The sequence below is a fragment of the Onychomys torridus genome, chromosome 20 (assembly GCF_903995425.1).
Source record: "Onychomys torridus chromosome 20, mOncTor1.1, whole genome shotgun sequence".
Classification (NCBI taxonomy): domain Eukaryota; kingdom Metazoa; phylum Chordata; class Mammalia; order Rodentia; family Cricetidae; genus Onychomys; species Onychomys torridus.
In genome coordinates, this window is record NC_050462.1 from 46,354,558 (window position 1) to 46,376,978 (window position 22,421).

Below are 22,421 nucleotides of genomic sequence, written 5' to 3' on the forward strand. Positions count from 1 at the left end.
TTGACCTGGGCACCATCATGTGTAGATAAACAATCTTTTTTTTTTTTAATGTGGAGCTGAGGATTGAACCCAGGGCCTTGCACTTGCTAGGCAAGCGCTGTACTACTGAGCTAAATCCTCAACCCCAAACAGTCTTATTAAACAAGAAACACAGAGGCAGCCTGGTGGTGGTGGCACACGCCTTTAATCCCAGCACTCTGGAGGCAGAGCCAAGCGGATCTCTATGAGTTTGAGGCCAGCCTGGGCTACCAAGTGAGTTTCAGGAAAGGCGCAAAGCTACACAGGGAAATCCTGTCTCGAATAACCAAAAAAAAAAAAAAAAAAAAGAAAAAAAAAAAAAGAGAGAGAGAGAGAGAGAGAGAAAGAAAGAAAGAAAGAAAGAAAGAAAGAAAGAAAGCGAGCCAATTGCAGAGTTAAAAGCCCGAGAGGTCAGAACAATGGCTAAGAGCTAAAAACCCCTTCTTACCCTTCACTGCTGCTCTTGTCCTTCCCCTCAGCAAGAGACCTACTTCCCATGTGATGGTCCTTTGGTTGACTTTCTGTTCTGCCTTTTCCTTGGTTGTAAACCCAACAACATGACCTCCTCATCACTGGCTGTCTGTACAGACCTCCAGGTCTTCTCTGGTTGGTATTGAGATTAAAGGCGTGTGTCTCCATGCTGGCTGTGTCCTTGAACACACAGAGATCTGCCTGTCATGTGATCTGGATTAAAGGTGTGTGCCACCACCGCCCAGCTTCTCCTATGGCTTGCTATTAGCTCTGACCGCCAGGCAACTTTATTTATTAACATACAAATAAAATCACACTTCAGGACAAATAACATATCACCATTACCATGACAAAGACAAAGGTCTCAGACCCAAGGCAAATTGGCAAAGACTTTCCCTACACCAACAAGGGTCAGAATTGGCAACGCCTTCTTTCTCTGGTACAAGTTTGGGTGTTTATGGATAATTGAACTTTGTGACAAAAACTAGCCACTGCAGCCTCCTGGGTGTTTCCAGTCTGAGACGGCCGCCTTCAGACTTACTCCAGAGACTAGCCAGCCCCTTCCCTTTGCTGTTCATAACAGACATGCTGAGGAGGCAGGTCGCAGAGGAAATAGCTGAGGATCTATCAGAGCACACACAAACCACTGGATGCCAGCTTTTCTGTACATGTGTCTGTATGTCTGTCCTCTCTACAGACTTTCAGACCAAAGACAGATGTGCTGAAGCAAGGCTAGAGATTCAGAAGGAAATGATGTACCCATGTGACATAGTGAGATCATGTCTCAAACCAACTAATTAACGGAAAGTATATTTTAAAAAATTTAGGTATAAACATGTGGCAGAGCATTTTCTTTTGTTCTAGAGAACCCAAATTGTGTTCCCAAGTGCACAGGTAACTCACACCTGCCTGTAACTCCTGTTCTAGGGGCACAATGACCTGTTCGATGCAGGTACTATTACACCCAAGGAATACTGACACACATGCATATACAAATAGAAAAACAAATGTTTAAAGATAAGATCAGTAAAAATGGATGACCTGGAGACCAAGGAAGATCAGTTTCTATTTTCATTCAAAATCAGAATCATTGTTTATACATTGTAGTTTTCCCTGTGGCTCTACGTCCATTGTATTCATACCAAGGGAAGAAAACAGGCACCTGTGGATGCCCCTCCCAATGAAAAGATTGTACTGATCCCAGAAATCTTCTTCCTCCTGAGGATCTGCTTCCTCATACTACACTCACATACCCCTAACCACAGAAACAGATGACGGCTTCATAGAGCTTTGTCCGGCTTTAAGGATATCCAGTAGACAATGGCATCTACAAGAAAGGTGGGCAGGTAGCTCATGGGGAGGTAGAAGAGCTTGGCATCCCAACCAGCTGAGTATCGAGTGCGAGGGTGACGGGAAGTCAGCGCGTGCTCCATGCAGTCTGTCACCAAGGAGAGGTCCTCATTACACTTTTGGTCCAATGACTTTATCATTGATAGATCTGTGCAAAATGAGAAGTGATTCAGCTGGTGTTGATCTGCACCACCCCTGTTCTAGACCAAGTTAAAGAAAGTTTCTCTAGACCCCAATCCTACATCAGAAGGCATGCCAACACTATCCTATCCCAGGTCCTCATGGGGACTGGAACCCAGCTTCAAGGAAGAACCGTGCACACTTGCCATCTGTGTCTCGGCTCATGGAGAGTACTAGTTGCTCCTCCCATCCCTGATTTCACTCACAGCTTCATGAAGAAGCTGCAGAACTTCACCAGTATCAGAGGGCAGTGTTCTCAAAGTCAAGACTCTTTATATGACCTAATTCCCCCCACACCCAAAGGATATGGCTCTACATTCCCATTGTTTCAAGTGTAAGAGCAATGGGTTAGTATTGGCAAAATGAATAGGAGACTAAGGATTCAGGACAAGACTTGCCTGTGATCCACTCAGCTCACTTACATGATGCCAGGAACTTCTCGCCATAGATTTCTTTGATCTCTAAGCCTGCCTTGTCCCAAGACATCTTTGTATTTGATGAATGCATGTCACTACTGGTAATATCCGTTTTGAAGTAACCAGGCTCTATAATAGCCACCTTCACCCCAAAATAGGAGAGCTCCCTCCTGCAAGACAGACAGACTTCAAGAACTTCAGATGATTATCTGTAAAAGAATTCACAATAAGAGTACAGTGACATGCCAACATGAGCCTGTGGTGAGGAGAGCTCACAGTTGTGGATCTGGGATGTGCAGTAGAAGGAACTAAACTTATGGTGAGGGCCTTGCCTTTGTGCTATTGAATGTCACACTAAGTGTTTGGTGTGTGTAGCTCACTGGCCTAAAACTAGGCCTTCTGTTCTATGACACATTAAGACCTCTCCATGTACTGCAGATAAAAGGGTCACCATCTTGCCAGAGTCACCTCCATATTACTTCTAAGACTCACTCTACCACACTGTCCTAGGGGCACTCAGGACATCTCTCACTTTGTTCCTTCAGGTGTCTTCAGAGAGCAAGCCCCTGCCTGCCACTCCATCCAATTCACATCCTCCATGTTCCCTGCAGCCAGGGATGTACCTGCCTTGAATGGCTATTCAGATGTAATTGCTTTGAAGGTCTTCTATTGCCAACAGCACGACATAAATCTTGTCCAGTGCCCTCAGACTCTCCACAAGTCTACCTCAACTCACCTGGTGGCCATCCTCCTTCATATCTGGTATGTCCTTTCCCCAAAGAGAATCCACCTACACATACAGGTTCCAGGTTTCTATGTTCAACCTTTACTTTGCTGCAGCCCAATCCTGCTACTGGACCCTGACAAATCTGAGGACTGCTATGGTGTACGCAGCTGACTGGGCCATGGCCACTCCAAGGGAAGGGCACACTTCCTCTCTGTCTCCTCTCTCACTCTCTCAGTTGCCGTAGTCTTTAGTTCAGGATCAAAACATTTCTGTTTGGTGGAATGTGTTGATTGTGGGCTCTACATGGGCCTGATACCTAGCTCTCAATTTGAATGGGATGTTCTTCCCCAGTCAAAAACATTTAGCATCATAGAACTCATGGGGCTCGATTCTGGACCCAATATACTCAAAGATGCAATTTGACCTCAGTAATGTCCCCCAAGTTCCTCCCACAAATAACACAGGACAAGATGAACTCAGGTCTCAATCCTGCCCTCTATACAGACTTAGAAATGTACTTGTCAATGGATAATTCAATGAAGAGAAGATGAGAGAGCACCTAAAACAGAGAGTATCTTACTCATGATGGGATACTAAAGGCCATGATTAAATAAACCCCTGCCAAAATTTCCCTCAGGTACCCACATCCCTGTCCAATACCTGAGGGAGTCCGAGAAGGCCTCTACACCATACTTGGAGATGCAGTATCCACCACCAAAGAGAGATACTCGACCCATGACACTAGAGACATTGACCACACGGCCCCTTGCCTTCCTCACTAAGGGCAGCATGTTTAGAGTCACCTCGATCATTCCCAACAGGTTCACATCCAGTATCTTTGCAAAGTCCTGTTTGTTCAGCCACTCATTGGGAACCGTGGGGATGGAGATTCCAGCATTGTTGACCAGGCCCCAGAGTCCTGGGGAAAGTGGGAAGATGAGAGAGTTATATAAAATAGCTATAGTTCTGGATGAAATGTATATTCAAATAGGTAAGACCACTTAGACAAGCATATAAAGGAAAGTAGGAAACAATGAAGAACAGTATGTTATCATATGGGCTGGGTACCCCATCCTAGAGACTCAAGGCTCACATTATGGATACCTTGCTCCTTGAAGGCTTCATGGCTCCAATCCTTCATGAGAAGCAAGAAACAATCATTTCTGGCTTGTTAGCTTTAAGGACAGATTTTGAAAACATGGTGTGCCTTTGTGTATCTGGAGATCTTAAAACTATAATTGTGTTTTATACATTATTTCCATCCCTGAACTTTTTATTCTTTCATTTGTGACCCTTATGCTCATAGATTTGAGAGTTTGGTCATTGGAGAACTGTAACACTTGAAAGGGATTAGGAGGGCTGGAGACATGGCTCAGTGGTTAAGAGCAGGGACTGATTTTCCAGAGGTCCTGAGTTCATTTCTCAACAACCACATGGTGGCTCACAACCATCTGTTATGAGATCTGGTGCCCTCTTCTTATATATCATAAATAAATCAATCTTTAAAAAAAAGGGATTAAGATGTGTGTATGTGGGCATGGGTGTGGCCTTGTTGGAAGTAGTGTATCACTGGGGATGGGCTATGGGGTTTCAAAACCTCAAGCCAGAGTCTCACTCTTCCTGCTGTCTGGAATGATGTATGTAGAACTGATCTGGATGTTGAACTTCCATGTCCTTCTCCTGCACCGCCTCTGCCTGTGTGCCCCCAGGCTACCTACACGCTATGCTGATAATCTCTGAAATAGCAAGCCAGCCAGAAATAAATGGTTTCCTTTATAAGAAGTGCCATGTTTGTGATGTTCCTCTAGAGAAATAGGATACTGGCTAAGTCACAGGGCCGCCTTTGTCTTTCAAATGGCAAAGAAAGACAGAGAAAAGAAGGACTGGTAGAGAGGCAAGAGAGGAACATGCAAAAGAAAAGAAAGAAACGACAAAAGGAATGTCCCGGTGAAACCAAGTGGACAAACAAACAAATGTGACCTTGACTGGAGCAGAGTTTGGAAAACAGTGCTGTGTTTGTGGCTCTGATGAAGTGGGTCTTTCGAGGTCTAGCATCAATATTGAGCAGCTCTCCTCAGATGCTTGCAAAACCCAAGGGACAGGATGAGGGAGGAGACAATGCCTGCTGAACACCAACAGCACTGAGGCTCCACCCCCAACCCCAGAAAAGGGTGCCCTTTCTTGACCCTCACTTATGGGCTGCCCTTCCTCATCCATTTTGGTCTTTAAGTCCGGGATCCCCTAGTACCCACTCAGGAAAGCTTACAAGTAAACACCACATTATACTGTGCAGAGTGCATTGGAGAGTGGTTGATTAGATTAAACATGGCATTTGTTGATTTAAAAAAAGTTGGCCCATGTGTAATATGTACCCTTTGCTCCAAAGCATGTCTTGCCCCTCTGGAGACCCATATTCTATCATCAATTTTTTTAAAAAATCTTGTTTTGTTTTGTTTTGGAATGCTCTGTGGGAATCTGTTTCTATAGATACTTCCTAAACTATATAAATATATGAAATGATTTAATGGAGTCACCATAGGATGGGGAGATCATCTCTGACCTAGACATCTTATGCCAACAGTAAAACCTCCAGTGCCAGTAATGGGCTACATCCTGTTGAGTCATTGGTCAAAAGGTCTCCATGGAGCCGCACTCTCAACCCCATCACAGGCTATTGCCAAGGCTACTCATTGTTCTCCACAGCCTCATAGTGAGGACTTATTGCTGAAGATGATTATTACTTATGTCATCGAGCAGGGAGAAGTTGAGCAGGTGCCCAACTAACAGCTTCACCCCTACTGATTAGCAATCAAAGTGCCAGAAGACACTCTGGACTCTCCCAGAGGAGAAAGGCAATCACCAGGATCAGCCAGCTACAAACCCTGTGAACTACAACTGTGATCTGCCTGTAAGATCTACTGTGCAGTAGAGGCACAAATGACATGGGAGTAACTAGCACTTTCTTATTAGATTGAAGGCCACTCTATGAGATGGAGCCATACCTGACTCTGCATAGGAGTCAGAAACATCAGACCAGATAGGTCATGGGCCTTGGGAAAACCTAAGAATAGTATTCTGCTCAAGGAATGCATAGTGAAATGAATGGTAATACGTATCACTGCACTCATGACCAGTGCCTTGCACAACACTCATCAGAAAACACTGGTACTGCAATAGATGAGAATGAACACAGAGTCACACAACTGGACAGTGTGCAGAGAGTGAGAGCCTTTGGAGCACTCGGTCCTACAAGGGGAATCTTCATCCAAGCCCTCCACTCAAGGCTCAGGGATCTTAGAACATGAGGATGTGGGAAGACTGAAGAGCCAGAGGTGATGAAATCTTGAAGATTAACTGTCTTCTGGACACAACAGGACTGAGGCACATATAAACTCACAGAGGTTATTTTGACACACATTATACCTGCATAGGTCCCAGACCTTACCCAAACTCAGAAGGGGAAGTGGACACACAGTCTAACCTCTAATCTAGAAGAATTTGTGATACCTGCTGGCAAAGGGATTAACAGTTTTTTCCACTGTAGTGACTGACAATGGAGCCTCATGCCTAGAAGCAGTTGCTAATACAAAATGAACTCCAAGTATTAATTTTTAGGGATTGTTCATGTTGATTTGTTCTGCATTTTTTGTTTATTTTAGGTTTCATTTATTTTTTGATTTTCATTTTGGTTTTTTATTTTGTTTTGTTTTTATTTTTGAGAGAGAGAGAGAGAGAACGAATATGAAATTGGGTGGGTAGGGACATGGGGAGGATCTGGGAGGAGTTGAGGAAAGGGAAAACAAGATGGAATTATATTTTATGAAAAAAATTTCCAGGCATGCTGGCCTACTTCTTTAATCCAAGCTCTTGGGAGGTGGAGACTGGTGGATCTCTGTGAGTTCAAGGCCAGCCAGGTCTACAGAGCAAGTTCCAGGAAAGCCATGAGCACACAGATAAACCTTGTTTCAAAAAACAAAAGCAACAACAAAAATCCAAAACCAACCAAACAAACAAACAAAACACAACCCCCAAACCAGAAGCAAAAGACAAAGAATTAGTTAAAAATATGGAAAGAGTTATTTTATTTCTTGTATCCAAAATTAAACATGCTTGCAGACTCTGAATTAAGCAGAAGTTTCCCAAGACAGTGCTTATGACAATAAATATAAGAAACAAGCTGAACATGGTGGCAGATGACTAAAATGCAGGCACAAAGGAGGCTGAGGAAGAGCAACATGAGATCATGGCCTGCTCCATACCAAGACCTGAACTCCTAACCCAAGACAAATAAACACAACCAAATGAAACTATTCTAATATCCAAACCAAACCATGGTAAAACTAGTTGGGTTTTGTTACTGGGCAAGCAATTTTAATTATTTGAATAAATGTTCTTCAAGTGGTGAAATTGCTCACCGTTTTACACTGAAAAGAATGTACATGTATTCATTGGTACAAATCAAACTGTTACTTGTTTTATCCACTGGATAGTAAATATTGTGTTATTTGTGAATTGATATGCTCTAGTGTTTAGAATAATAAGCATGTTTTCAATAGATTTTTAATTAATTAATTTATTTTCATTATTTACATACCCACACAAACAGGGAAAGGGAGAGAAGAAAGAACAAAGGCCAGTGTGTGTGAGTGTGAGAGAGAATCCCCCTTCCTACATTTGACTTAACTAAGGCATTCCTCCAGTGTGGGGTGTTGCCCTTAGCATAGCAGTGACCTTGGCTCCCCATGAAGGCTCCCAGGTGGAAGGTGAGACCAGGGTCCAGTACTGAGAGTGGAGATGCATCTGACCCCTGACCAGCCAGCTTCACACAGAGCCAGGGCCCCAACCTCCTCACCGTCTCTAACCTGGCACTCAGCAGCCAACAGCAGCCTTTCTGCATACGGTGACAGAAGAGGACAGACAGAAGTGTGGACATGAAGTGACACAGGACACCAGCTGTCCAAGAGCAGAGAGCCTGAAGGACCAAATGGAGGAGCAAGAGGAAGTCCTGACATGCTGGAGAGGGGAAGATCTGTAGTCACTACAGTTCCACCCCCAACCTCACTGGGAATCTTTTCAGGGCTACACAGCATTCCCTTCACACAGAGACACAAACCAACAGACACACACAGGAAGCTCAATGGTACCTCTGTTCCCAACACGCTCCTTCACCCACTGAGTGGCTGCCACAATGCTCTCTGTCTTGGTGACATCGAGGATCACTGTCTCCAGCCTGTCTGATGTCTTGCTCCTCAGCTCCTCAGCTCCGTTTTCTGTCAGACATGCAGCCAGCACCCTCATGCCTCTCCTGTCCAGCTGTCTGGCCAGCAGGTTCCCAAAGCCCGAGTCACAGCCCGTGATGAAGACATGCTTGTCTTGGAGATGGCTCACCACCTGCCTCTCCCTGAACAAGCGCAGGAGGTTCCACAGGACCAGGAGAGCCACCAGGTAGAGCCACATGGCTTTGAAAAGGACAGGCACATACAGTCTGTGCTAAAGCGAGCCTGGCCTCTATTCAGGAGGACTAGTAGACCCTGAAGACTCAGGAGACACAGAGGAACAGAGGCTTCTAGCAGGGAGTCCACACTTTGTTCCTTGTCTGCTGCCTGCCTTGGTAACTATTTATGCCTCACTTCTATGATCTTTCACCTGTTTGCTAAGCTGATATATATAATGGCCTTTGGCATCCCCTTACTTGCTGCCAAAGAAAACATCACTGTCTCTTCAGTAACACACCTCCATTCTCTTATGATTTTCGCATTTACTTGTGTGGGAATACATGCATGTTTCCTCACACATGCTCACTACCGGCAGACCCTGGCTCCCCTGTGACTCTGCATCTGGCACTCCAGTGCCCCAAACCTAGGGCTTTCTGAACATAGGTGCTGTTGCCCTACCTGCACTGAGACTCAGAAGACATTATGTGAAAATGCAGCCCTGAGCAAGTGGGTTGATGTAGACTGTGGAGAGCCTGAGGGCACTGGACAATATTTATTTTCATACTGTCAGCAATACAACCCTTCAAAGGAATTGAATCAGAAGAGCCACTTGGGGCAGGTACCTCCCTGCAGCAGGGAACAGGGAGGTTCTGAATTGGATGGAGTTGCAGGCAGGGGCTTGTTCTCTCAAGACACCTGAAGGAACAAAGTGAGAGATGTCCTGAGTGTTTCCTATGACATTGGGGTGGACTGAGTCTTGGGAGTGAGATGGAGGTGACTCGGCAAGATGGTGACCTTTTGCATCTGCAGTACATGGAGTGAGGTTGTGAATGTGTATAGTTCTTCTTGAAGCTAGCTTGTGGTCCCCCTGAGGCCCTGAGGCAGATTCTGATGTGGGATCACAGGGTCTAGAGAAACTTTCCTCTAACTTGTTCTAGAGCAGGGGTGGTGGAAGTCAACACCAGCTGAATCACTTCTCATTCTGCACAGATCTGTCAAAGCTAAAGTCATTGGACCAAAAGTGTAATGAGGACCTCTCCTTGGTGACGGACTGCATGGAGCACGCGCTGACTTCCCGTCACCCTCGCACCCGATACTCAGCAGGTTGGGATGCCAAGCTCTTCTACCTCCCCATGAGCTACATTCCCACCTTTCTTGCAGATGCCATTGTCTACTGGATCTCTATGAAGCCTGACAAAGCTCTGTGAAGCCTACATCTGTTTCTGTGGTTGGGGGTATGGGAGTGTAGAGTGAGGGAGCAGAACCTCAGGAGAAGGAAGATTCCTGGGATCAGTACAAATTGTTACTGGGAGGAACATCCATAGGGGCCTGACTTTCCTTCAGTCAGTATGAATATAGTGGACATAGAGCCACAAGAAAAACTACTATGTTTAAACTATGGTCCTCATTTTGAGTGAAAATACAAACTGATCTTCCATGTCTCAGAGTCATCCATTTTACTTATTTTATTTTGAAGGATTTGTTTTTGATTTATCTATATGCATGTGTGTCTGTTTTCCCTGAGTGTAGGAGTACCTGTCAGGATGCACCATGTAGCATGGGTCGGTTGAAGAAAGAAGGCACTCCAAGCTGAAATTTTAAGGCCTATGTGGCAGCAGGAAGGTCCAGGCTCTCCAAGAGCTGTACAAAGACATATTTGTTGATAGTTACATAACGTATTTCCTCATACCAAGTCCCTAATCTAATTTCCATGTCTTACTAAAGGAGAGCTGTGGTGGTATTGTGTTTCCCACAATATTGTGCACCCTAATAAGTTAATCTGGGGTCACAGAACAGACAGCCACTAGAACAGAGCCAGAAATGGAGGCTAGAAAATGGGTCAGAGCAAGCCATAGCAGAAGTTGGGCAGTGGTGGTGCACGCCTTTAATCCCAGCACTTGGGAGGCAGGGCTAGGCGGATCTCTGTGAGTTCAAGGATACAGGCAGCATGGAGACACACACCTTCAATCCCGGAAAGGGAGCCTTTAATCCCAGGGAGTGACGGCAGAAAGAGAAAGATATACAAGGTGTGAAGACCAGAGCTAGTTAAGCATTTGGCTGGTTAAGCATTCAGGCTTTGGAGCAACACAGTTCAACTGAGATTCATGAGGACTGAGAAGCTTGCAGTCTGAGGAAACAAGACCAGCTGAGGAACTGGCCAGGTGAGGAAACTGTGGCTTGTTTTGCTTCTCTGATCTTCCAGCATTCACCCCAATAACTGGCCTCGGGTTTGATTTTATTAATAAGAAATTCTAACAATTCTGCTACAGAGAGCATCACATGCCCCCATGACTTCAGTCCTTTATTATGTTTCATTTGCAATACACAATAATACAAGAGCCTTGGAGGTGCCTGCGGAGTCTGGTGATCAAAGTCATGGGATGGCTGCAATGCCCCTCCAGACAACAATTCTACAATCATCGAGGGGAAAAAACACCACTTTTTTACACAAGGGATCTTCAAGGTTAAAGTACTTCTAGAAACAGCTGTTTATTCTAATGTCTATCCCAGATACAGTGACTCTGCTAAATTCCTACAAGTACCCAGAGAGTCTGTATTATTGTGTCCCCTGGAACTGGGGTTGCAGGCAGTCAGGAGATGCCTAACTATGGATTGTGAACAAACTTTGGGTCCTCTAGACAAGAAGCTCGTGGTCTACCAGCTGTCTGGATGCCTACCCGTTTATACTTGTAGTGTGTTTGAGTCAGATTCTCACTGTATCACACAGGTACATCATGACCTTCTGAATCTCTCCCTTGGCTACAGCACATCTGGCTTAGGTCTGAAATGCAAAGGGGCTTTGAGGGTCAGTGAGAGAATGAAGAAAGGACAGACACATGGACACATGGACAGAAAACTGGCATCCAGTGGCTTACTTGTGTCCTGATGGAGGCTCAGCTACTTCCTCTGCAACCTGCCTCCTCAGCATGTTTGTTATGAACAGCAAAGGGGAAGGGGCTGGCTAGTCTCTGCAGGAGGTCTGAAGGTCTCAGGCTGTATACACCCAGGAAGCTGCAGTTGCTAGCTTTCTCCAGACTGATCCATAAACATCTGAATGTGGTCCAGAGGAAGAAAGCTTTGCCAATTCTGAGCCTGACCCATATAGGGAAAGGCTTTGCCAATTTGCCTTGGGTCTGAGGTCTTCATTTTGCCCTGGTGGTCCCCAGTTCAACAGTACACACTCACTCAGGACCCACTAAGGGCTTCCTCTCCTTGTATTGCTTCATCATCTCCAATGCTGGTATTAATATCTGCCACCAAGTCATGCTGTTATTTTATATTTGATGAACACATACAAACATTAATATTACACATGATAATAAAATACAAATTCATCACAAAACTCACAGCATCAGAACAGTGAAGGAACAGGATGTCCAATATGTAAAGGAGCTAAGAGTCTCCAAATGCTCCCGTAAGGTTCATTCAGGTCAGCCCATAATTTCCCTGGAAAGAGAACGAGACAGTGCATGGTGGGTCACTCCTGCAATGTTAGCATTCTGAAAAGTTGAATCAAAAGGATGATTGTGAGTTGAAGAATCTGAAGCCTCCTGGATCTGCCCTCTTTCTACACACACATGACACACATACACACACACACACACACACACACACACTCACACACACAGAGTCACACTCGCACACACACACACACACACACACATACACACACGCACACACACAATACATTTTAGAAACATCAGTAGCATTTCTCCACCTTGTAGACTGTGAGGAACCTGATCAGGACTGTTGGACCCATCTCAGAAATTCTCTCCAGAGCAGGAGACAATCATGAGAGTACATGCTGCTGCCCCTCATGCTGGGCTCCACTATTGGATGGGCCAGCCCCAAGGACAGATCCATAGCCTATAAAGAGGAGCACCATGTGCTCCAAATTCATGTCTTACTTATTCCCTGCATGAGTTTTGAGGTCCCCTTGGCTACTCAGAACATCCAGAATCCCTTACTCCCTTTTGCCCTAATGAGCATCCTAGGGAAGTCCTGACCCATGTTGGGAAGGAGGACAAGCATGACCAACCAAGGAGCAGGACCAGGAAAGCCATGGACAAGGGAAGAGGAGGAGAAGGAACAGGATTAGCAGAAGGAACAGGATTTGAATCCAAATGGTGGCCTTGTGGGGTCTCCAAGATCCAAGCATAGCAGTGTCACAGCCACAGAGAGCACCTAGGATGGCCCGATCATCTTCCACTCCTCCTCCTTTTCCTCCTCATTTACTGAATCTCACTTTGGATTCAAATCCTGCACTCTTTATTCTGCATACAGAAAGGGGAGGGATGGGTCTAGAATCGGTGATGCAGAGGGTTGGAAACAGGCCCACTGTGCAAGGCTGTTTCCAGTTCTGCCCACATGCAGCCCGTGTTCAGTCTTAACTGGGGACTCAGAAATGAAGGAATATCATGTTCTAATGGCTGAAGATCTAGGGCTGGAGACATGATTTGGGGGTTTGTAAAGTGTACTCCTCATGCAGGGATTGAGTAAAACATGAATTTGGGGTACATAGAGTGACTTCCCCTCAAAGGGAATAAATGAGACAGCTTCTGGTTAGATCTGAAACGTCCCTCACAGGTTCCCCTGAGTAGACTCCAGTCTTCACCCAACAAAGAAATCTGGAAGTAGGAGGAAAGTGAGCTCCTCCAAGGGTGTGGCACTTGGACTTTGACCATATTATGGGTACTTCTTTCTAATTACACTTTGTTCAAGCACATGGTGCTCCTCTTCATAGGCCATGGATCTGTCCTTGGTGCTGGCCCATCCAATAGTGGAGCCCAGCATGAGGGGCAGCAACATGTACTCTCATGCTTGTCTCCTGCTCTGGAGAGAATTTCTGAGATGGGTCCAACAGTCCTGATCAGGTTCCTCACAGTCTACAAGGTGGAGAAATGCTACTGATTTTTCTAAAATGTATTGTGTGTGCATGTGTGTGTGTGTGTATTTGTGTGTGTGTGAATTTGTGTGTATGTGTGTTCAGTGTGTGTAGAGAAAGTGTGAATCCAGGAAGCTTAAGATTCAGGTTGTTATTCCACTCACAAAGATTCTCCTGTTCAACTTTTCAGAATGCTAACATTGCAGGAGTGATCCACCATGCACTGTCTTGTTCTCTTTCCAGGGAGAACATGGGCTGACCTGAATGAACCTTACGGGAGCATTTGGAGACTCTTAGATCCTTTACATCTTGGACATCCTGTTCCTTCACTATTCTGATGCTATAAGTTTTATGATGGATTGCTTCAACCTTTACATGCTATTTTATTATCATGTGAAATATTAGTATTTGTATGTGTCGATCAAATATACAATAACAGCATGGCTTGGTGGCAGATCTTCATAATCCCAGCACTGGAGATAATGAAACAATACAGAGGAGAGGAAGCCCTGGGTGGGTCCTGAGTGAGTGTGTACTGTTGACCTGGGCACCGCCATAACAATGATGAAGAACCTCAGACCCAAGGCAAATTGGCAAAGCCTTTCCCTATATGGGTCAGGCTCAGAATTGGCAAAGCTTTCTTCCTCTGGACCACATTCAGATGTTTATGGATCAGTCTGGAGAAAGCTAGCAACTGCAGCTTCCTGGGTGTTTACAGCCTGAGACCTTCAGACCTCCTGCAGAGACTAGCCAGCCCCTTCCCCTTTGCTGTTCATAACAAACATGCTGAGGAGGCAGGTTGCAGAGGAAGTAGCTGAGCCTCCATCAGGACACAAGTAAGCCACTGGATGCCAGTTTTCTGTCCATGTGTCCATGTGTCTGTCCTTTCTTCATTCTCTCACTGACCCTCAAAGCCCCTTTGCATTTCAGACCTAAGCCAGATGTGCTGTAGCCAAGGGAGAAATTCAGAAGGTCATGATGTACCTGTGTGATACAGTGAGAATCTGACTCAAACACACTACAAGTATAAACGGGTAGGCATCCAGACAGCTGGTAGACCACGAGCTTCTTGTCTAGAGGACCCAAAGTTTGTTCACAATCCATAGTTAGGCATCTCCTGACTGCCTGCAACCCCAGTTCCAGGGGACACAATAATACAGACTCTCTGGGTACTTGTAGGAATTTAGCAGAGTCACTGTATCTGGGATAGACATTAGAATGAATAGCTGTTTCTAGAAGTACTTTAAACTTAAAGAATCCTTGTGGGAAAAAGTGGTTTGTTTGTTTGTTTGTTTGTTTTTGATGTTTGTAGAATTGTTTTGCTGAAGGGGCATTGCAGCCATCCCATGACTTTGTTCACGAGACTCCTCAGGCACCTCCGAGGCTCTTGTATTATTGTGTACTGCAAATGATACATAATAAAGGACTAGAATCATGGGGGCATGTAATACTCTCCTTGAGTAAGACATGTAATTTAGATTAGGGACCTTGGTATGAGGAAATACTTTATGTAACTATCAATAAATACAATACTCCTTTGTATAGCTGTTTGGAGTTCATAGAAGCTGTACATTCCTGCTTCCACATAGGCCTTAAAATTTCATCTTGGAGTGCTTTCTTTCTTCAACCGACCCATGCTACATGGAGTGTCCTGACTGGTCTCCTACACTCAGGGAAAACAGACACACATGCATAAGGATAATTTAAAAACAAATCTTCAAAATTAAGGTAAGTAAAATGGATGACTCTGACACATGGAGATTAGTTTAAACATAGTAGTTTCCCCTGTGGCTCCATTTCCTCCATAATTATACTGATAAAGAAATTCAGGCCCCTGTGGATGTTCCTGTCATTGGCAAGATTGTACTCTTCCCAGGAATCTTCCTTCTCCTGAGGTTCTGCTCCCTCACTCTACACTCCCATACCCCCAACCACAGAAACAGATGTAGGCTTCACAGAGCTTTGTTAGGCTTCATAGAGATCCAGTAGACCATGGCATCTGCAAGAAAGGTAGGCGGGTAGCTCATAGGGAGGTAGAAGAGCTTGGCATCCCAACCTGCTGAGTATCGAGTGTGAGGGTGACGGGAAGTCAGCGAGTGCTCCATGCAGTCCGTCAGCAAGGAGAGGTCCTCTTTACAGTTTTGGTCCAATGACTTTAGGTTTGAGAGATCTGTGCAGAATGAGAAGTGATTCAGCTGGTGTTGACCTCCACAACCCCTGCTCTAGACCAAGTTAGAGGAAAGTTTCTCTAGACCCCATGATCCTACATCAGAAGCCATGCCCATCCTAACCTGTCCCAGGTCCTCAGAGGGACCAGAACTTAGCTTCAAGGAAGAACTATACACATTCACAACCTGTCTGTCAGTCAGCTCATGCAAAGTGCTGTCTAGTTCCTCCTCCCATCCCTGAGTTCACTCACAGCTTCATGATGATGAGAGGCTCAGAAGGAACAGAGCACCATGTTCTCTAAGTCAGGAGTTTTCTGACAAGATACACACCTACCACAAGAAAATGGGTCTAATTTCTTTGAAGAGTGAGAGCAATGGGTTAGTGCTGGTAAAAAGAACAGGAGACTAAGGATTCAGGACTAGACTTCGTTTGGTCTTCACAGCTCACTCACAGGATGCCAGGAACTTCTCGCCATAGATTTCTTTGACTTCTGGGCTGGCCTGGTCCCACAGCATCTTCACATTTGATGATAGCCTGTCACCATTGCTCACAGCAGTCATGAAGGAACCAGGCTCTATAATAGATACCTTCACCCCAAAATAGGAGAGCTCCCTCCTGCAAGACAGACAGACATCAAGAACTTCAGATGATTATTTGTAAAACGAACTCACAATAAGCGTGCAGTGACATGTCAACATGAACCTGTCATGAGGAGAGCTCACAGTTGTGGATCTGGGATGCGCAGCAGATGGGAATTAAACTTATGGTGAGGGCCTTGCCTTTGTGCTATTGAATGCCACACTAAGTGTTTGGTGTGTGTAGCTCACTGGCCTAAAACTAGGCCTTCTGTTCTATGACACCATTAAGACCTCTCTCCATGTACTGCAGATGCAAAGGGTCACCTTCTTGCCCGAGTCACCTCCATCTCACTCCTAAGACTCAGTCCACCCCAATGTCATAGGAAACACTCAGGACATCTCTCACTTTGTTCCTTCAGGTGTCTTCAGAGAGCAAACCCCTGCCTGCCACTCCATCCAATTCACATCCTCCATGTTCCCTGCAGCCAAGGATGGACCTGCCCCACGTGGCTCCCCTGATTCAATTCCTCTGAAGTGTTGTATTGCCAACAGCATGAAGAACATACCCTTGAGTACTCTTAAGCTCTCTACAAGTCTACCTCAGCCCTCCTGCTGACCATCCTCCTTTCACATTAGGTCTATACTTTTCCCAAGGAGAATCCAGCCACACATACTGGTTCCAGGTATCTATGTTCAGTTTTACTCTGCTGCAGCCCAGTATTGTTACAGGACCCTGACAAACAGATGACAATCATGGTGCACACAGCTGACTGTGCCATGGCCACTCCAAGGGAAGGGCACTGTTCCTCTCTGTATCCGCTCTCACTCCCTCAGTTGCCATAGTCTTTAGGTCAGGTTCAAACATTTAAGTCTTCTGGAATGTGTTGGTTATGGACTCCATAGGGGCCTAATATCTATCTCTCAATTTTAATGAGATGTTCAGCCCTACTCAAAAACATGTTTAGCTTCATAGAGCTGAATTCTACAATCAAAATACTCCAAAGCTCATTTTTTCCTCAATAATGTCCCTTAGCGCCCTCAATCTTTCATGGCAGGACAAGATGAACTCACGTCTTGTCCTGCCCTCTGCTAGACACATGGAAAAGTGCTTCCCAGGGGATGATTGTTTGAGGAAAAGGTGAGACAGTCCTCAACCAGAGAGTGTCCTCTCCATGATGGGATTCTAAAACCCATGATTAAATACATCCCCTGCCAAGGCTTCCCTCTGGGACCCACATCCCTGTGCAATACCCGAGGGAGTCCGAGAAGGCCTCTACACCATGCTTGAAGATGGCATAAGAGGCAGTACCAGGGAAAGACACTCGGCCCATGATGCTGGAGACGTTGACCACATGGCCTCTTGCTTTCTTCACTAAGGGCAGCATGCTCAGAGTCATGTCAATCATTCCCAACAGGTTCACATCCAGTACGTTTGAAAAGGCCTGTTTGTTCAGCAATCCACTGGGACCCAAGGGGGTGGATATGCCAGCATTGTTGATCAGGCCCCAGAGTCCTGGGGACAGTGGGAAGAAGAGAGAGTCACACAGTGCAGGTATAGTTATGGGTGACATGCATATTCAACAAGGTAAGACCACTTAGACATGTGTGTACTGGAGAGTAGGATACAATGAAGAACAGCATGGCATCACCAGGGCTGGAGACCCATCCCAGAGGCTCTAGGCTCACAGCATGGACACCTTCCTCCTGTAAGTCTTCAAGGCCCAGATCCCTGACTGGGAAGAAACAATCACTCACTGTCCCTTGCTAGTTACAAAAATGGCTGTTGAAGACATGTTTTCTGGAGACCATGAAACTATGATTGCGTTTTATAAATTATTCCCATCCTTGAAAATATTTTATTCTTTCATTTGTGGGGGTTTGGATAAGAATGTGACCTTTAGGCTCATAGATTTGAAAGTTTGGTTATTAGGAAAAAGTACTACTTGAGAGGGATTCCAGGGTGTGGCCTTTTTGGAGTGTGTGTGTCTTTCTTGCTGGTTGTGTATCACTTGGATGGGTGCTGGGGTTTCAAAAGCTCCAGCCAGACCATAGTCTCACTCTTCCTGCTTTCTGGAAGGATACATGTAGATCTGATCTGGATGTTGGACTCCCATCTCCTTCTCCTGCACCGTGTCTGCCTGTGTGCCACCAGGCTTCAGACCATGCTGATAATGGACTAAACCTCTGTAACTAGAAGCAAGCACCAATTAAATGCTTTCCTTCATAATAATTACCATGGTCGTGGTGTCCCTCCACAGGAGTAGGACACTGACAAAGACACACTGCTGCCTTTGTCTTTTAAACAGCAAAGGAAGATAGTTATGAGGGAGGATTAGTGAGAGAGGTAATAGGGGAAAGTACAAAAGAAATGAAAGAAAGGAGACTATTGGTGTTCTGGTGAAATTAGGTTGAGAAACAAACAAATGTGGACCTCGTTTAAGTAGAGTTTGCAAAAAACTGCTATCTTTATGATTCTGATGAAGTGAGTCTTTCAAGGTCTAGCATCAATATTGAGCTGCTCTCCTCAGATTCTTGTAAAACCCAGGGACAGCAAAGGGAGGAGACAATGCTTGCTGATCACCAACCGCACTGAGGCTTCACCCCCAACCCCAGAAAAGGGTGCCCATTCTTGACCCTCACTTATGGGCTGCCCTTCCTCATCCATTTTGGTCTTTAGGTTCTGGATCCCCAAGTACCCACTCAGGAAGGCTTACAACTAAACACCACATTATACTGTGCAGAGTGCATTGGAGAGTGGTTGATTAGATTAAACATGGCATTTGTTGATTTAAAAAAAGTTGGCCCATGTGTAATATGTACCCTTTGCTCAAAAGCATGTCTTACCCCTATGGAGACCCCTATTCTATCATCATTTTTTTTTAAATCTTGTTTTGTTTTGTTTTAGAATGCTCTGTGGGAATCTGTTTCTATAGATACTTCCTAAACTATATAAATATATGAAATGATTTAATGGAGTCACCATAGGATGGGGAGATGATCTCTGACCTAGACATCTTATGCCAACAGTAAAACCTCCAGTGCCAGTAATGGGTTACATCCTGTTGAGTCATTGGTCAAAAGGTCTCCATGGAGCCGCACTCCCAACCCCATCACAGGCTATTGCCAAGGCTACTCATTGTTCTGATAGTGAGGACTTTTTGCTGAAGATGATCATTACTTATGTCATCGAGCAGGGAGAAGTTGAGCAGGTGCCCAACTAACAGCTTCACCCCTACTGATTAGCAATCAAGGTGCCAGAAGACACTCTGGACTCTCCCAGAGGAGAAAGGCAATCACTAGGATCAGCCAGCTACAAACCCTGTGACCTACAACTGTGATCTGCCTGTAAGATCTACTGTGCAGTAGAGGCACAAATGACATGGGAGTAACTAGCACTTTCTTATTACATTGAAGGCCACTCTATGAGATGGAGCCATACCTGACTCTGCATAGGAGTCAGAAACATTGGACCAGATAGGTCATGGGCCTTGGGAAAACCTAAGAATAGTATTCTGCTCAAGGAATGCACAGTGAAATGAATGGTAATAGGTATCACTGCACTCATGACCAGTGCCTTGCACAACACTCATCAGAAAACACTGGTCTTGCAATAGATGAGAATGAACACAGAGTCACACAACTGGACAGTGTGCAGAGAGTGAGAGACTTTGGAGCACTCGGTCCTACAAGGGGAATATTCATTCAAGCCCTCCACTCAAGGCTCAGGGATCTTAGAACATGAGGATGTGGGAAGACTGAAGAGCCAGAGGTGATGAAAGGCTTCAATTAACTGTCTTCTGGACACAAGAGGACTGAGGCACATATGAACTCACAGAGGTTATGGCGGCACACATAAGACCTGCACAGGTCCCAGATCTTACCCAACACTGAGAAGGGGAAATGGACACACAGTCTAACATCTAACCAAGAAGCAATGTGTAATTGATACCTGCTGGCAAAGGGAGTAACAGTTTCCTCCACTGTAGAGACATTGGAGCCTCATGCCCTGAAGTAGTTGCTAACACAAATGAACCCCAACTCTTAATTTTTAGGGATCTTTCATGTTGATTTGTTCTGCAATTTTTCATTTGTTTTGGGTTTCTATTTATTTGTTGATTTTCATTTTGGGTTTTTTGTCGTTGTTTTTATTTTTGAGAAAGAGAGAGAGAGAACGAATATAAAATTGGGTGGGTAGGGACATGGGGAGGATCTGGGAGGAGTTGAGGAAAGGGAAAACAAGATGGAAATATATTTTATGAAAAAAATTTTCCAGGCATGCTGGCCTACTTCTTTAATCCAAGCACTTGGGAGGTAGAGACCATTGGATCTCTGTGAGTTCAAGGCCAGCCAGGTCTACAGAGCAAGTTCCAGGATAGCATTGAGCACACAGACAAACCTTGTTTCAAAAAAACAAAACAGAACAACAACAAAAAAACAAAGCAACAAACCCCCCAAAAAAACACCCCCAAACCAGAAACAAAAGACAAAGAATTTGTTAAAAATATGGAAAACATATTTTATTTCTTGTTTCCAAAATTAAACATGCTTGCAGACTCTGAATTAAGCAGAAGTTTCCCAAGACAGTGCTTTTGACAATAAATATAAGAAACAAGCTGAGTGTGGTACATGACTGAAATCCCAGCACAGAGCAGGCAGAGGAAGAGCAACATCAGATCATGGCCTGCTCCATACCAAGACCTGAACTCCAAACCCAAGACAAGTAAACACAACCAAATGAAACTATTGCAATATCCAAAGCCAAAGCATGGTAAAACTAGTTGGGTTTTGTTACATGGCAAACTATTTTAATTATTTGAATACTATATTTGAATGAATGTTCTTCAAGTGGTAAAATTGCTCACCATTTTAAACTGAAAAAAGGGCACATGTATTAATCAGTGCACATCAAAATGTTACTAGTTTTATCCACTGGATAGTAAATTGTATGTTAATTGTGGATTCATATGCTCTAGTGTTTACAACAATAACCATGTTTTTAATAGATTTTTAAATTGATTAATTGTTTTCATACCCACACAAACAGTTAAAGGGAGAGAGAATGGGAGAGAGAAGAAAGAACAGAGGCTGGTGTGTGTGAGTGTGAGAGATAATCCCCTTCCTAATTTTGACTTTCCCATGGCATTCCTCCATGTGGGGTGTTGCCCTTAAGCATGGCAGTGTCCTTGGCTCCCCATGAAGGCTCCCAGGAGGAAGGTGAGACCAGGGTCCAGTACTGAGAGTGGAGATGCATCTGACCCATGACCAGCCAGCTTCACACAGAGCCAGGGCCGCAACCTCTTCACCGTCTCTAACCTGGCACTCAGCAGCCAACAGCAGCCTTTCTGCATAGGGTGGCAGAAGAGGACAGACAGAAGTGTGGACATGAAATGACACAGGACATCAGTTGTCCAAGAGCGGAGAGCTTGAAGGGGTAAGAGGCTGTCCTGACATGCTGGAGTGGAGATGAGTTTTAGTCTCTACAATTCCACCCTCACACCCATTGGGATTCTTTTCAGGGCTACAAAGGCATTCCCTTCACACAGAGACACAAACCAACAGACACACACAGGAAGCTCAATGGTACCTCTGTTCCCAACATGCTCCTTCACCCACTGAGTGGCTGCCACAATGCTCTCTGTCTTGGTGACATCGAGGATCACTGTCTCCAGCCTGTCTGATGTCTTGCTCCTCAGCTCCTCAGCTCCGTTTTCTGTCAGACATGCAGCCAACACCCTCATGCCTCTCCTGTCCAGCTGTCTGGCCAGCAGGTTCCCAAAGCCGGAGTCACAGCCCGTGATGAAGACATGCTTGTCTTGGAGATGGCTAACCACCTGCCTCTCCCTGAACAAGCGCAGGAGGGTCCACAGGCCCAGGAGAGCCACCAGGTAGAGCCACATGGCTTTGAAAAGGACAGGCACATACAGCCTGTGCTAAAGCGAGCCTGGCCTCTATTCAGGAGGACTAGTAGACCCTGAAGACTCAGGAGACACAGAGGAACAGAGGCTTCTAGTAGGGAGTCCACACTTTGTTTCCCTGTCCGCTGCCTGCCTTGGTAATTACTTATGCCTCACTTCTCTAATATTTCACCTGTTTGCTCAGCTGATATATACAATGGCCTTTGGCACGCCCTTACTAGCTGCCAAAGAAAACATCACTGTCTCTTCAGTAACACACCTCCGTTCTCTTATGATT

General features: G+C 45.1%; 2 protein-coding genes across 2 annotated transcripts; both read right to left on the reverse strand.

The window, feature by feature from the left end:
• Window positions 1-1,769: 1,769 nt before the first annotated feature.
• LOC118571053 (retinol dehydrogenase 16-like) lies at window positions 1,770-8,619 on the reverse strand. Its single transcript, XM_036169941.1, has 4 exons — window positions 8,307-8,619; window positions 3,823-4,081; window positions 2,442-2,605; window positions 1,770-1,987 (listed from the first exon to the last, which is right to left on the reverse strand). The coding sequence occupies exons 1-4, from the start codon at window positions 8,617-8,619 to the stop codon at window positions 1,770-1,772; spliced, it is 954 nt and encodes a 317-aa protein (XP_036025834.1).
• A 6,815-nt stretch (window positions 8,620-15,434) lies between these two features.
• LOC118571205 (retinol dehydrogenase 16-like) lies at window positions 15,435-22,126 on the reverse strand. The gene is made up of 4 exons (XM_036170164.1): window positions 21,814-22,126; window positions 17,481-17,742; window positions 16,103-16,266; window positions 15,435-15,652 (listed from the first exon to the last, which is right to left on the reverse strand). The coding sequence occupies exons 1-4, from the start codon at window positions 22,124-22,126 to the stop codon at window positions 15,435-15,437; spliced, it is 957 nt and encodes a 318-aa protein (XP_036026057.1).
• Between the last annotated feature and the right edge of the window lie 295 nt (window positions 22,127-22,421).

Excerpts from the sequence above, each read along its gene's own strand:
- LOC118571053 (XM_036169941.1), bottom strand. The coding sequence starts at position 8,619 with ATGTGGCTCTACCTGGTGGCTCTCCTGGTCCTGTGGAACCTCCTGCGC. Across the intron at positions 2,606-3,822 it reads GCCTTCTCGGACTCCCTCAG|GAGGGAGCTCTCCTATTTTG; the intron begins GTATTGGACAGG and ends TCTGTCTTGCAG. Across the intron at positions 1,988-2,441 it reads CGAGAAGTTCCTGGCATCAT|ATCTATCAATGATAAAGTCA; the intron begins GTAAGTGAGCTG and ends CATTTTGCACAG.
- LOC118571205 (XM_036170164.1), bottom strand. The coding sequence starts at position 22,126 with ATGTGGCTCTACCTGGTGGCTCTCCTGGGCCTGTGGACCCTCCTGCGC. Across the intron at positions 16,267-17,480 it reads GCCTTCTCGGACTCCCTCGG|GAGGGAGCTCTCCTATTTTG; the intron begins GTATTGCACAGG and ends TCTGTCTTGCAG. Across the intron at positions 15,653-16,102 it reads CGAGAAGTTCCTGGCATCCT|ATCTCTCAAACCTAAAGTCA; the intron begins GTGAGTGAGCTG and ends CATTCTGCACAG.